Here is a 14,591-nt window from a genome sequence, read left to right on the forward strand (position 1 = left end):
CGGTCAGTCAACACTTATCAGATGCTCTTTGATGAAGAACGAAGAAATTGAATCATTCAAATGGTTATTTCAATGCTGGCTTCGTTGCATGGGAGGAAACGCTCCGAAAGGGTTTCTCACCGATCAGTGCGCATCAATGAAAAGGGCTTTAGAGGCCTGTATGCCAACAACAATTCACCGTTGGTGTATTTGGCACATCATGAAGAAGATTCCAAGCAAATTAAACGGGTACAAGGGACATGCCGATATCGAACAAGAAATGAGCCAAGTTGTTTGGAACTCTCATAGCAAAGACTCATTCGATAGGAATTGGAATAATTTTCTGCTGAATTTTGGTCTTGCGGACAACAAGTGACTTTCAGGTAATGTCTTTTTAAAATCTGCAGCAGAGGTGTATATTGCATGTTCTCTCGGGTGTATTTACAGTCTGTGTTTGGGTGTATTATGCAGATCTGTACGAAGACCGTCACATATGGGTTCCTATCTATCTGGATCACCACTTCTGGGCAGGGATGAGAAGCACACAAAGGAGCGAGAGCATGCATTCATTTTTTAACAAGTATATCACCCGGAACAGCTCGCTTATTCAGTTCGTCAAACAATACGATAATTGCCTCGGAAGCAGGGAGCAAGCAGAGAGAGAATCAGATGCTGCAGATTTTCATACGGTCATACCGTGTGCAACCAAATCCTCCATTGAAGCTCAGTTTCAAGATGCGTACACTCACGCAAAGTTTAGGGAAGTCCAAGCGCAATTCAGAGGAAAGGCGAATTGCATCACCAGATTAAAGAATTCCGCTCTAGGCTATTCAGTATACGAAGTCGGAGAACAAGTTTTCAGCTCAATATTCAACAAGTTCGTTGTTACTTACGACTCAGTTGCAGCCGAGGTAAAATGCCAATGCTTATTATTCGAGTCGAGAGGGATACTGTGCCGTCACGCACTAAGCATGTTAAGGTTCGAACAAGTAAGCCAAGTGTCCCCTAGATACATACTGGAACGATGGAGCAAGAAGGTAAAGAGGCGACACACACACATCAAGAGCAGCCACGACGAGCCACTAATGGAGCCAAGAAGCAAGAGGTTCAACCAATTGGTTTTTCGTTCGCAAAATATTTGCGAATTTGCCTCCGAATCGGAGGAGCTGACTGCAATTCTGCACCGTGCGTACGATAACGTCATGCCCGAGATGGAAGCCTTAAAAGCCAAAAGGAAGGGGACATCTTCTTTATCCCACGAAGAAGCCAACTTGGAATCCGTTAACGAGCTTCAAAGCCAGCCAAGGATTCGAACAAGAGGACGTCCAAAAAACAGGTTAGGTTCAAAGCTGGAGAAACAGATCGCAAATGCCACAAAGAAGAAGAAGACGAAAGTTTTAAGCGAGGTAAAAGTAATGTTCTTTAAATTTGTGGTGATTGAGTTTATTTTTCTCGTTAATAGGTTAGCTAATGTGTGAGTGTTATATTCAGATAAACCTGTTTGATGCTGCATCAGCGGCGCATTCAAATTCCAGCCAATATCAAGGACACGTTATGAATTATCAGTTCAGGGTACCAGCAGCAGGGGATAACTCTTTGGGTGTATAGTTTTATAGAATATGGGTGTAAAAGCACTGTTTCTTTTGGGTGTATTTTTGTTCATTGACAATTTACATATAGACACATATATAGATTCATATAGAACAAAAGCTGTAAAAATTCGCAGGTTATGGGTGTATATTTGATTTGATGTTTTTCTTCATATTTTAATACATGTAATTCATACATTTTGAATACAGTACAGACAGTTTGGGTGTATATTTTATGCAATCTTGGGTGTATTATTAGACCTGCGTTGGGTGTAACAGTTTATAATTTGCATTTATATATGCCTTGATTTTTTCCTTCATATTTTACCACCTGTAATACAGCTTTTGAATACATCACAGACAGTTTACCAGCACAGATAGTTTAACTATGGGAAAAAATATACATGGAATATAAGTTGTTGATAAATGGCAAATATTTACATCATTTGTTCAATTTACAAACTACCCAGCAGTTGGATTACGCAGTTTCTATATCAGCAGAATTAATCTGACAAAACGGACTCAATAATACAGAGGATGGCTTCGACAGCCTTATAGCACTACTCTCCCTAATTGCCCGATCTCTTTCTTTATTCATCTCACTGAATAGTATCCGAGAAGCATACTCCACTCTATAGTGGTCCACCTCCTCCTACAATTAAAAAGTATATTCTGTTTAAACAGCAATATTAATTCAGTAAAGTAATACAGAGTTATATAGTTCTAAAGACAGTTACCTGTGGCCAATTATCCCATTCATACTTCCCCTTTTTGATGTTTTCTGACTCAATTAACTCCATCCACTTCATAACATAGATAGCGCAGTCATAGCTGAAAACGAAGAAAATAAATTACAGGTCTCATTTACGAAAGTTTAATGTTCAGACTCACAAATTTATACCTTGTTTTTTGGCCTGATATTTTAACATATGATGCTTTAATTTTCTTCTCGTTCTCTCCTTTCTGCAGAGGTTCCCCGCCGGCATATGTTATCAATCTTGAAAATACATATCCCTTAAATAGCAAAACAAATCAGTAATACACCCGAATAAATGCACAAGATACATCCAACTGAATGGACAATATACACCCAACACAACTAACGAAATAGACCTAAATATTAAAGTAAAGAAGACAGAGGCAACTTACAGTGAATTTATTAACCTTCTTTCTCTCATCGCTTGGAGCTTTTTTGTGTAGCGGGTCAAGTATATGACATTTCCGCTTTGTTGTATTTATCAGCCATAACCACCAATGCCCCAAGTGGCAAACAGGAGCAAAAATCTGAAGGATTGCCATATTTCAACAGTGCGTTATTTTATTTGTCATATAAGTAAATAAGCGTACTAACAAATTTAGCAAACGAAAACTTACATATGGATGCGAAGTTAATTTTTTTCTATCTATGAAGGGAATGAAACTCGGGTAGGCTTCCACCCTGAATTCCTTTTTCGTTTTCGGTGATAAGAATTCCCCGTTTGGGTGATCCGAAAGTGCCATGCTCTGCAAGAATTGGGAAACAAGAAATGAAATACTAAACTTACACCTAATTGAACGTAAAAAATACACCCAAATCAATAAAGAAAATACACCCAAAGTTCGGAGAAGTAACACTTACCACAATATCGGGGGGGAGACAGTATATTTGTTCTTGAAACCTCTTTTCATTTTTCTGGTTGAGAATGAGGCAGATGGCAGATACAATCTAGAAATATATGCCGAAATCAATTTTACATTAATAAGCATTGCAATTGACTTTGGTGTAAAAACATTAATGTTATTCTAATATTACATGAGATTCTATATCACTTTTTGCCTGGAGGGATACAAGGTGCATTCTCATCAAAATGTATTCTCCTTGGCCAATCAGAGTGCACATCTCCTCATACTCGTTAGTATTGCCATCTGCATCTTCCTTCAGTCTCGTCCCCCAGATGTAGCACTTTTGTTTCATATCATCCGTAATCTGATATAATCCCCCAGGAGTTTGAAACTTTGCAGAACTTTCTCCCCCAGTCTCCCTCTGAATTTGTGGACTTTTGTTTTTTCCCTTCGCCGCACTGCTTGCTATTTTTTGGACCAAATCGTCCAATTGTTCTATCAAATTTGCAGATTCTGGAGATTTTACCCTTTCTGTCTCCTGCGTTGACGCCCCCTCCTGGCTTGAATCAGTTAATCCAAGGCTGAATGATGGCACCCCTGGATCTGTTTTAGGAACATAGGATGCTGTCCGTGCCATCATCAACAGGGCAGCAGCGTCTTCTGCGTCTGGATGACTGCGTCATCATGTATAAGAATAAGAATAAGAATATACGGATGATAAGCAAAGATTGATTTTAGTCTGATGAACTTACATTTTATTTGGAGCTGGGGGAAGCGTGGGTGTGGTCTCTTGAAGTTGTTTGGGGGTTTCAGGAGTACTGCACAGTTACAAAAAATTAATCACGGCGTAAAAAAAACTAATCAGGAACAATATACACCCAAACTGTTAGCAAATATACACCCAAACTCTAAACAAATATACACTCAATACTATTTCTTACGTTTCTGTAGTCCCTTCAATCTGTAGCATAGGGGTTGGTTCAAAATCTGTCTCAGTGATTGTTTGGGATGCCGGCACAAAAACCTGAATCGGGACTCTAAACAAGAAGAAAAATGAAAGGTTAACAACGCCTTTGAAAATAATAAGGTTATAAGGTTGAAATATTATTGGAAAACTCACATTGCAAGCGCTTCCGACGGTGTCTGTTCCCTCACAACCATCATATTCGAATCAGACGGACTCAACCTAAAATACACCCAAAGAAATTCAAGAAATACACCCGAACAATTCAAAAAGAAGACAGGCTTTGTTTTTTTGAGAACTTACATACTTGCAGTTTTTGCTTTTTTTTCCTGCCTTTTTTTTCTTGAATAAAATAATAAAGGGCTTTTTTTTCTAAAAAAAATATATACAGAATTAGAAGTAGAAGGGTAATAGAAGAACAAAAGTAACGGTTATTTGAAAGAGAAATTACATTCTCTGTGACGGCTGGTTTACACTACTCTGTTCTGTGCGCCCTTGAGAGGAAGGACCATCACTTCCCAAGTTCACAGCCGGTATTCTAAAACAGATCTCATGTTATTCAGACAAAATAAGATACAGGTATAAAATACACCCAAATGAATGCACAAGATACAACCAACCGAATGGACAATATACACCCAATACAACAAACTTAATATCCCAACTTATTAAACAACATACACCCAACTTGATCCACAAAATACACCCAAATGGTTCCACAAAATACACCCAAATCATGATAACAAGATTTTATTAAATAATAAAGCTTCTTACGTTTCAGACGACACATAGCGACCTTCTGTCGATCGCAGGTCAGCTCGATTCTCCCTGCGAAACAAGAAACAATTATTAGCAAACAAAACACACCAAAATCTGAAATACACAGCCCAGCAAGACATACCCCTCTGCAGCAGATTTATCAACATTTTCCCTTAGCCATTCATCTAGTTCGCCACTTGATATTTCATATGTCTCACTACATTCATAAAAGAAGATGTTAACAAAAATAATTACGATGATAGACGGTAATATAGCTTACGAGGTACTGTACCCGTCAAAGTATTGATCTTCTTTAGGAGGTGAATCCTCCACAACAACTTTTTTCTTTTTTGGTTGTGTTCTGGGTGGAAAAAAAGAGTACCAATCAGAAATAAAAAATTAATTTTATCACAGAATATTATGCAAAGAAGTGCTTACTTTTTTGGTGTTGTTTTTGTTTTTTTCTTTTTCTTCTCCTTCTCTGCAGGTGATGATTCTTCGCTCCTATAAGTTAATAATAGACACTTCAGTTAATACACGAAATCTTTATAATGAAGCCAAAAGAAAGGAGTAATAATTTCAGGACATTACTCATCACTTGGTTCAGATTCAGATTCTGAATCAGAATCTGACTCCTCTTGACTCTTCTTTCTTTTTCTGGAGTCCATTCTGGAAGGCAAACAATCATTATTTAGAACATACTAAAAATACACCCAAATGAATTCACAAGATACACCCAACAAAATTTACAATATACACCCAACGCAGCAAACGAACACACCCAGCTTAATAAACTACACATACCCAACGTGATCAACAAAATACACCCAACTCGAAAAAGAAATTACACCCAAGTATGGTACTTACTTTTTTCCCTTTTTGCTGGGGTGTTTTCTTCCTGAATCCTCTGAGTCTTCTTGAGTCTCAGGCTCAGAGGTAGAAGTGTCACTGTCAGTAGCTGTTTCTGTCTCCAAAGACGATGTTGGACTCGCCTTCCTTTTTTTGTTTTTTTGATTTCTTGTTTTTTTCTTTTTTTTTCTTTTTTTTTTCATTTTTTCTCTTGCTCTTGTCTCCGCCATCTTCACAATCCCCTGAAACATTAGATATTTTAGCTAGCAGCATTCAGGTAAATAAAATACAAGCAACATATTATGTTTACTTACCAAAATTTCCTCTCTTTCTGCAGTCATTCTTTCCACCAACTGCTCCTTAGTCCAGTTGGCAATCCAAGGCTTTGGTGGTCTTTCAGCCCTCTTCTTGCCTTTGTTTTCTGAAAGATGAAAGTATATTATCATCAGGGCAAAGAGGCAGCCATCAATTGCCTTCTTCTTCTTCTCCTGGTAGTCTGTGATGCCCTTGATCATGAAGGTCAAAACATGCCCCCCAGTTTCTCTCCGATATGTCGTCCATCTTAAAAATTGGGGCCAGGTGCACGGGTGATATTTTGTTTATCGTCGTTGGCAAAAGGAACGCCATCTGTATGTAGAGGATGAATATCCTCTTGAACATCAGGCGTTCCTCTTCGTTGCCAACGCCGATTTCCATCATTTCATCGGTAAGACTTTTGAGGGTCTTACCCTGGAATCTTCTAAAAATTATTTTGTCATCATCAGAGAGTTTCTTATACTCAACTTTCTCAGGAAACAAATTTCCTACAAAAAGGAAAACAACAAAGTATCAAAGTCGGTTCAAATACACTCAAGCATCAACCTTAAATACACCCAAGCATCAACTTAATATACATCTATAATTTTGAGCTAGTTACCTGTTGCATTGATGCCAAGCGCATCACCTATTGTTTTTGGTGTTATTTGGAAAGAACCATATCCTGTCTTCAGTCTGTTCTCCCCAAGTTTGAAGTTGTTTGCCAGTTCCCTTAAGAGTTGGTGATCCACCCTTAGTGGTGGGATGTGCATCAACCCACCGAATCCGAGATCCCTCACAATTGCCTTCTTCTCCTCAGTCATGTTTCTGAACTTATCACTCAGGAGATGTGTGGCACACTTAAGGTCTTTTGTTTGGTTTCTTGCTGCCATTTTCTCTAAAACGAAAAATACACCCAAAGACATCAGTAAGATACACCCATATATATGATTCAGATACACCCATTAATAACAGTAAGATACACCCATAGATATTATTCAGATACACTCATTGATAACAGTGAGATACACCCATAGATATGATTCAGATAAATCCATATATATCAGTCAGGTATCACTCAAACATGCTTCAATATCAAATTAATTGAGATATCAGTAAGATACACGCATATATGAGTCAGATACACCCATTGATAACAGTAAGATACACCCATATGTAAGAATCAGATACACCCATTGATAACAGTGAGATACACCCATAGATATTATTCAGATACATCCATATATATCAGTCAGATATCAGTCAAACATGCTTCAATATCAAGCCACATTACAAGTTCAAGCAGTATACACCCCCCAATCTACGAAATAAACCCCCAAAAATCAACAACAATAGCAGGAGAACTTAGAACAAGAACGTAGAACGACGTAGAACTTAGAAGAACGACGTAGAACTTAGAACAGTGTAACAAAGAAGCAAGAATAATAGCCCAGTAAACCCTAGAAGAACGACGTAGAAGAAAAGTAAAATATACAGGAATCTTAATGAACTTACGTTGAGTATTGTTGCTTTGTTTTCTCTTCAGATTCTTCACGGAGAGTTTGATGGTGTTTTGATGGAGGTTTCGAACAACGATTTGTATATTTTGAACTTTGATTTTCGCTCGAAAATAGAAGGGTTTCCTTGTTTTCGAAGCGTTTTGAGAAGTGGAAGAAGTGGAAGAGTTTCCCATACGTAACGGTTGTAGTGTTGAGCGCGTGAAGTGACGCTCCATGTAATCTGTGTTGATGCGCGTGACTTGTGTTTGGGCTGGGCCAACTTGTAAGCTTGTAAGCTTGTATGTGTAGCCCAACCCTTTTTAAAAAGCCTATTAATAATCCACTATTAATATTATGATAATTAATTACATTTTAGGTGGGAAAAAAAAAAAAGAATAAGACGCGGAAGCAGGGATGATGATGGGGTAAAATATTCTATTATCTAGTGTGGCCACTTCTCATCCATACATACATTCTGATTCTGATTTCTTTCTTAATTAGGCTTTGAGGATTCTATATATTAATATATTATCATTATCATTATCATTATCATATATTATATAATTAAATTACAGTTAACAAATGAAACCTGTAAGGAATATCATTGTTTATTTATTTATGTTGTTTGGATGGATATTATGGATGCATGCGCCTTAGCTTTTTCCAGTTAGGTAGGTTTTTATTCATTCGGTTCACAACATGTTTAAAATTTATATATAACATATATACAATAGAAATTTTTTACTGTATTATATATCTCATTAGTTGTTGTTATTATTATCGGTAAAATTTTTTAATAATCTGTAGACTTATAATATTACTTCAAAAATTATGTATTCGGGGAAATTTAGTTAGATGACAATAGATAAAAAATACGTTTTATGTAAGTTCTGTTCACTGATAATTAATTGCCTTCTGAAATAATAAATATGATGTACACTAAGATTTTAGTTTACAATTTTTGTAAATATTTTAGAATTTTATACATATAAAATAATAAAATAGGTAATAAATTATTTTAATAATAATAAAAGCTAAATTTATAAAACTGTTTGTCTCTTTATATTGAAAGAAAAAATTTAGAGGAATAATATTTTTATTAAAATTTGGTCAGTGTTTAATCAATAAAAAAAATGAATGAATAATTATTATTCAATGAAATATTATATCATTAAAAATATTATTAATGACTATTTGATGACTATAAATCATAAAATTTTCTGATTCTTTTTGTAGAATTTTGTTTTCATTAAAATAAGTTGAATATTTAAGTATGATATTCTGTAATAATATCATTATGAGTTACTCGTCATTGCCCCTGATAATTAGGGTATATCATAACTTAAAAGATAAAACAATAACGTGGTCTTTAATGTGATTAGAATATTCAATAATGGAATCTAACTGCTATAAATATATGTTAGCCGGTTGACGAATCAGTCAAAGAAGATAAAAAGTACCAATATTTATACAGCTGTGTAGATTTTTGGGACTGAAATCGATCATATTTTAACGTTGGAAACTCAAGTACAGTCGATTTTATGTGAAGTTGATAGTTAAGAGTCGTTAGATAAAAATTTAGTCAAATTAATCAAACTATTTAACGGCTCTTAATTATCAACTTTACGTAAAGTCGACTGCACTTGAGTCCACCTATTTTAATATGAGTACCAACAGATACGCATTATTGTTGTTGATTATCACGTAAAATAATACTAGTTGTTCTAAGGTATGAACATTAATCATAATTGATTTTTATTATGTTAGACCAATTTAGTTGGACTTAGTTAATAAAAAGATTTGGATGTGTAATATTATTTTTTGTGATTATAATACTTAAAAATAAGAGAAAATGATAAATCGATCCTTGATTTTTTAGTTCGCAGACATTTAAGTCTTTAAGGATTTAAAAATACATTTAAGTTTCTGACTTTTTCAAAATCTAGATATATTAATCCCTGAGTCTAATTTGTTCAATTTTAAAAACTTTTTCACGTGTGCATCCATATCAACCAGATCAGACGGGTGTCACGTTTGATTTTTCCATTGAGTAGTCTGACAGACCCAAGTGAACATGAGGAATCAATATGTCTAGATTTTGAAAAGATCAAAAACTTAAATGTATTTTTAAATTCTCGAGGATTTAAATGTCTGTCGATCAAAAAGTCAATGACCTATTTATATTTTTCTCTAAAAATAATTTTTTTCATACATACATTTCAAATACAATAAAATATCTTAAAATTACTTTTCATTTTTTAATTAAAATATTCAAACATAAATTAATTATGATATAATCAATTATTTTAAAATATATTATACGAAAATAAATACATTATTAATTTTAAATTGTTCCAAACACACCTGAAATTTCACCATATTTATCGTGCACGTAGATCTGAGTCATTTATTTTTGTCTAGCATGGGAGAACAAGATCGAGATCATTAGTTGAGCTTCTTTGACGTTGTGACATTATTTTTCTGATCCAATCTAATATGCTATCCCCACACTTGTCCCGGATACATAACCTATGTCTAGTTTCAAGCAATTAAATAATTGATTAAGTGATGTTCCATTATTTGATAGAGACTTTATCAATTATAACACAAGACAAGAAGTTACCAACTACAACTACATTCATATATAAACAAGTACTAGTTTGCTACTTGCTACAATATATATATATATATATATATATATATATATATATATATATTATTCATATTATATTACAAAGTAGCAGTGGTAAACTTGGAGATCCCATTGCCTGTTTAGTACTTTAGTTAGATAGACTTAAATTATTGGGATTTGAGTTGTTTATTAAGCGGAAATTAAAAAGAATCGTATAAAGGTCAAAATTTTATATTTGTTTTAAGTGTGTTGGAAGATAAAATTATTTTTAGTGATAATAATATAATAATTATTATATATTTTATTTAATTTATATTTTTGTGAAATAATTATACATTTTTTATAGTTATTAAAAAATATTTATCGATAATTGTATAATTATCATTAAAATATTCTACCAACAAAATATAAAATAATTAATATCTAATTGTTAATAAATTAACGACTATTTTTATTGTTGATTAAAACAAAATAATTAAATAAATGGCCGCTAAGCCATTTTTTTTAATAGTGTACAAAGACAAATAAATGGATGTATGAGTATATCCGAAATTAAATAATGGTTCTAGTTTCTATGCTTCTGTATATATTCTAATTCTATTTTCTTTTAAAAAGAAAATGGATAGAATTTGAATATATATCAACTGATGATAATAATGATATATATATGTTACGGCTTGGCCCAAATCTTCCACGGGTCGGCTCGACTCGAACGCCACCCGACCCGAATGGTCAAGGGTGAGGCGCCCCGCAACCGACCCGGACACGCGTTTCAGACAGCTCACTTACAGCTGTGGGAGAACGTCTCGGAAAAAGTGGGCCTGCTCTTGTAGGGCTCACCTCTGACACAGTATATAAGGGGAAGGTTTTACCCTTCCCCCAAGGTACCTCACACATCACTCTTCCTCCTTTTCGCCTGCACATTACTGACTAGAGCGTCGAAGTGTCTTTGCAGGTGACACCCCCCTCTACAAGAAGTGCTCGGGACCCCGCTTACACTAGACCGGTAGTTCACGACGAGACGAGACCCCTAACCACCAACCAGTATACCAACCCGATTCGTCCGGTACCCGACCTACTGAACATTGGCGCTGGGAGTAGATGAAAGTCCCATCATCAAAATTTCTTTCCATCACGGTGAGGGTTCCTTCCGGGCTGGCAGAGGCCCTCAGCCTCTTAGGAGTATGAACAGTTTCCACATCGTCATATTCTTGGCGGGTAGAGGGCGAATGACCAACAACGGCCGCCTCCTCGGGAATAGGGGAAGCCTGTGCCTCGGCCAAATTCTTTTCGGTCATCGCGGTGTCCTGGGGAGACGGCACGGCCTGATCCTCCTTCTCCCCGGAAGGGCCTTCCGGCTTCCCGGCCTCCCTCTCGTCAGCATTCTCCTCATCGCTATCCTCCAAGAAGGTCTTGACTAAATTTTCGAGCCCGGTCACCGAAGCAGACATCTCCACTACAACAGAGAAACAAATACGTTAGTCGTGAAGTCGGGGAGAACAAATCAAACAACAAACAATGCAAAAGCACAAGACAGAACAGCTCACAAATATAATTCCTGGCGGACTCCCGTTCACCCATAAGGAGGTGGGGGTTCACGGGGTTCTTCCCAAAAAGAGCAAACAGCACATCGGCAATCCTCTTATTTACAGGGGACATTCCCTTGTAGGTCACCTTAATGAAAGAATTAGACCCCACCCCGAAGCTCCAATAAGTCGGGATGAGGCGTTCCCCTTCTAACGATAACCAAAAGGGATGGCGATCTTTAACGGGACGAACTTTGAAGAATTTGTCCTTGAACCCATGATAAGAGTCCTCGAACAGGCCAAATATCCTCCGGCCTTGGGCAGACCGGAAGGACAGGAACCCTTTCCTCGCCTTCCCTTGTTTGGAGGGGTTGGTAAGGTTGAAAAAGAAGAGGAAGACATCCACTAACACCGGCAGCTCGAGATATTCACAAACCATCTCGAAACAGCAGATAGAAGCCCAGCTGTTCGGATGGAGTTGCGACGGTGACACGGATATCCGATTAAGAAGCGACATCTGAAAATCGGAAAATGGTAGGCGAACGCCAACCTGGGTGAACATGACTTTGTAAAACCAAATCCAGTCGGCGACCCGGGGAGAACGGAAATTAATCTCATACAATCGCTCGTTGGGGCAGGAACGAAGGTCTCGTAATTGGCCTCCTCATTTGTCCCCCCGCACAGATACCCGGCTTACCGGAACTCCATCAACTCCGCCAGATCCATCTGGTTCGGTGAGTCCTTCACATCTGAGGTCACCCAGGCATAGGGGTCATAGTTCGCAGCGGAAACAGAAGCCCGAGAGACGACACGAGGCATACCTACAGTGGGGGTACCACTCCATTAGTCTATGAGGTCGGGAGTCCGGAAAAAACCCAGAAACTATGTCCATCTTATTCAACAGTTAAGTTCAAGCATGGCCAAAGCTACACCTATCACGCAAGCCACCTAAAAACCTACCCTGGAATGGTACCCCTCCCCTAACACATCTACTTAGCACTAAAAGGTCATCTAGGAACAAAAACCAAACAAGACAGCAAGAACACAAACCAAATACAAACAACAAGCGTACGACAACGAAGCAGAAAAGAGAGAGGTCCAAGGATTACTTGAATTTGTTGCAAAAACTGAGAAGGATGAAGGGAAGATGCACGAAGATACTGCAACAACGCTCTGAAATTTCTGAAAGAAGAAGAGGGAGATAACAGGGAGATGGAAGAAACAGGAGTGTAAAGGGGAAAAAAGTTGAGGCAAACTGTTTAAAACTGCCACTCAGGAAGCGCGAAAGACTTGGGGGCAAAATAGTATTTGCGCATGGGGTTTTGCAACCCATTATGAGCATTTAATGCTCAGCGCGAAGAACGAAGCGACGAACAGTTGCCTCAACAACCAAGAGACACGCGCGCAGGGGGCATGTCCCTTCCACGGGCGACCGACCTGACGATGATGCATGGAACATGAAATAACACGCCACTAATAGCTCCCACGACTATCACTGGCGCGTGGGGCACTGTTACGGCCTGGCCCAAACCCTCCACGGGTCGGCCCGACCCGAACGCCACCCGACCCGAACGGTCAAGGGTGAGGCGCCCTGCAACCGACCCGGACACGCGTCCCAGACAGCTCACTTACAGCTGTGGGAGAACGGCTCGGAAAAAGTGGGCCTGCCCTTGTAGGGCCCACCTCTGACACAGTATATAAAGAGGAAGGTTTTACCCTTCTCCCAAGGTACGTCACACATCACTCTTCCCCCTTTTCGCCTGCACATTACTGACTAGAGCGTCGGAGTGTCTTTGCAGGTGATACCCCCCTCTACAAGAAGTGCTCGGGACCTCGCCTACACTAGACCGGTAGTTCACGACGAGACGAGACCCCTCACCACCAACCAGTATACCAACCCGATCCGTCCGGTACCCGACCTACCGAACATTATAAAAATCTAGCAGATTGTTTGATTAAGTTTTTATATTCTGTTTATATTTTAGAATTTTAGAAAATAATAATAAAAATATTAAAATTTTATTTTTTATTTTTTATTAAATTTTAAAAATAAAAATAGAAAACATCAACAATAAAAAATACATACCAAACGCGCTCTTAAACCATTACTTTTCATTTTCAGCAGAGATTATACATAAATTGCAAAGATCCTGCTAAAAATGGAGTTATTAGGATATCGAACTTGATTGAGTCTAATAGTATATGCCAAATAAATTCTAGAAGAAATTAAATTAAAGCATAATGAAAAAATAATATCCCATAGATATTATATTTCTTATGTAGGACAAGTGCATGCTTTTTTATGCCAATATATATGCTTTTTTTATTAGGATACGCCTTTTTTCCCTCCTCTTCTGATATACTTATCTATATTATTCTATTTAATAAAAAATTAACTAATTCGACTTGTGAAACTGTGACCATGAATCCATGATTATATTTTTTAACATGGGCTTTTTCTTTTAATCCGTGTGTATATATGGCTAAAATTTAAAAGTTGAAACCAAGAAAATGGCGACTTTATTTACTACTCGACCAATTTGATCCGGTGATGAATAGACGGGGACATTTTACTAAATAGAGAAAAAAGAGCAAGAAAAGGTCTCTGTCTTCATTATCATTTATAGTTTAATTTAATATATTTAATTAAATTGTATTAAATTTTATTATAATTGTATTAATTTTATTTTAAAAAAATTTAAAATTTAATATCTATGAATATTTATAGATATCTGTTTCCTCCACGCCTCCGAGATAGCATTAATGGATTTAGAAAATTTTGATAGTGGAGATGAAATATATATAATATAATAATAATTTTTATAATAAAATATTATGTTTACATAAAAAATTAGTTATCAAATTATCTACTATAAATTTGTATATATATATATATAT

The 14,591-nt window shown here is 36.8% G+C and overlaps 1 protein-coding gene across 1 annotated transcript; it reads right to left on the bottom strand.

Annotated features, from left to right (window-relative positions):
- Positions 1–2,046: 2,046 nt before the first annotated feature.
- Positions 2,047–5,033, bottom strand: LOC148575198 (uncharacterized). Its single transcript, XM_088506355.1, has 12 exons — positions 4,909–5,033; positions 4,586–4,672; positions 4,291–4,356; positions 4,112–4,207; positions 3,923–3,988; positions 3,361–3,844; positions 3,187–3,273; positions 2,943–3,071; positions 2,718–2,852; positions 2,470–2,582; positions 2,306–2,399; positions 2,047–2,220 (listed from the first exon to the last, which is right to left on the bottom strand). Exons 1-12 carry the CDS (start codon positions 5,031–5,033, stop codon positions 2,047–2,049), a joined length of 1,656 nt encoding a protein of 551 aa, XP_088362481.1.
- Between the last annotated feature and the right edge of the window lie 9,558 nt (positions 5,034–14,591).

Source organism: Arachis ipaensis, chromosome B2 (genome assembly GCF_059453495.1).
Source record: "Arachis ipaensis isolate K30076 ecotype BB chromosome B2, ASM5945349v1, whole genome shotgun sequence".
Taxonomy (NCBI): Eukaryota; Viridiplantae; Streptophyta; class Magnoliopsida; order Fabales; family Fabaceae; genus Arachis; species Arachis ipaensis.

Bases quoted from the DNA above. Each gene is read 5' to 3' on its own strand.
- LOC148575198 (XM_088506355.1), bottom strand. From the start codon at position 5,033: ATGTCTTGCTGGGCTGTGTATTTCAGATTTTGGTGTGTTTTGTTTGCT. The intron at 4,357-4,585 runs GTAATTTCTCTT...GGTGTATTTTAG, and splicing joins AACCAGCCGTCACAGAGAAT to GTTGAGTCCGTCTGATTCGA. The intron at 3,845-3,922 runs GTAAGTTCATCA...ATGATGACGCAG, and splicing joins CCCCCAGCTCCAAATAAAAT to TCATCCAGACGCAGAAGACG.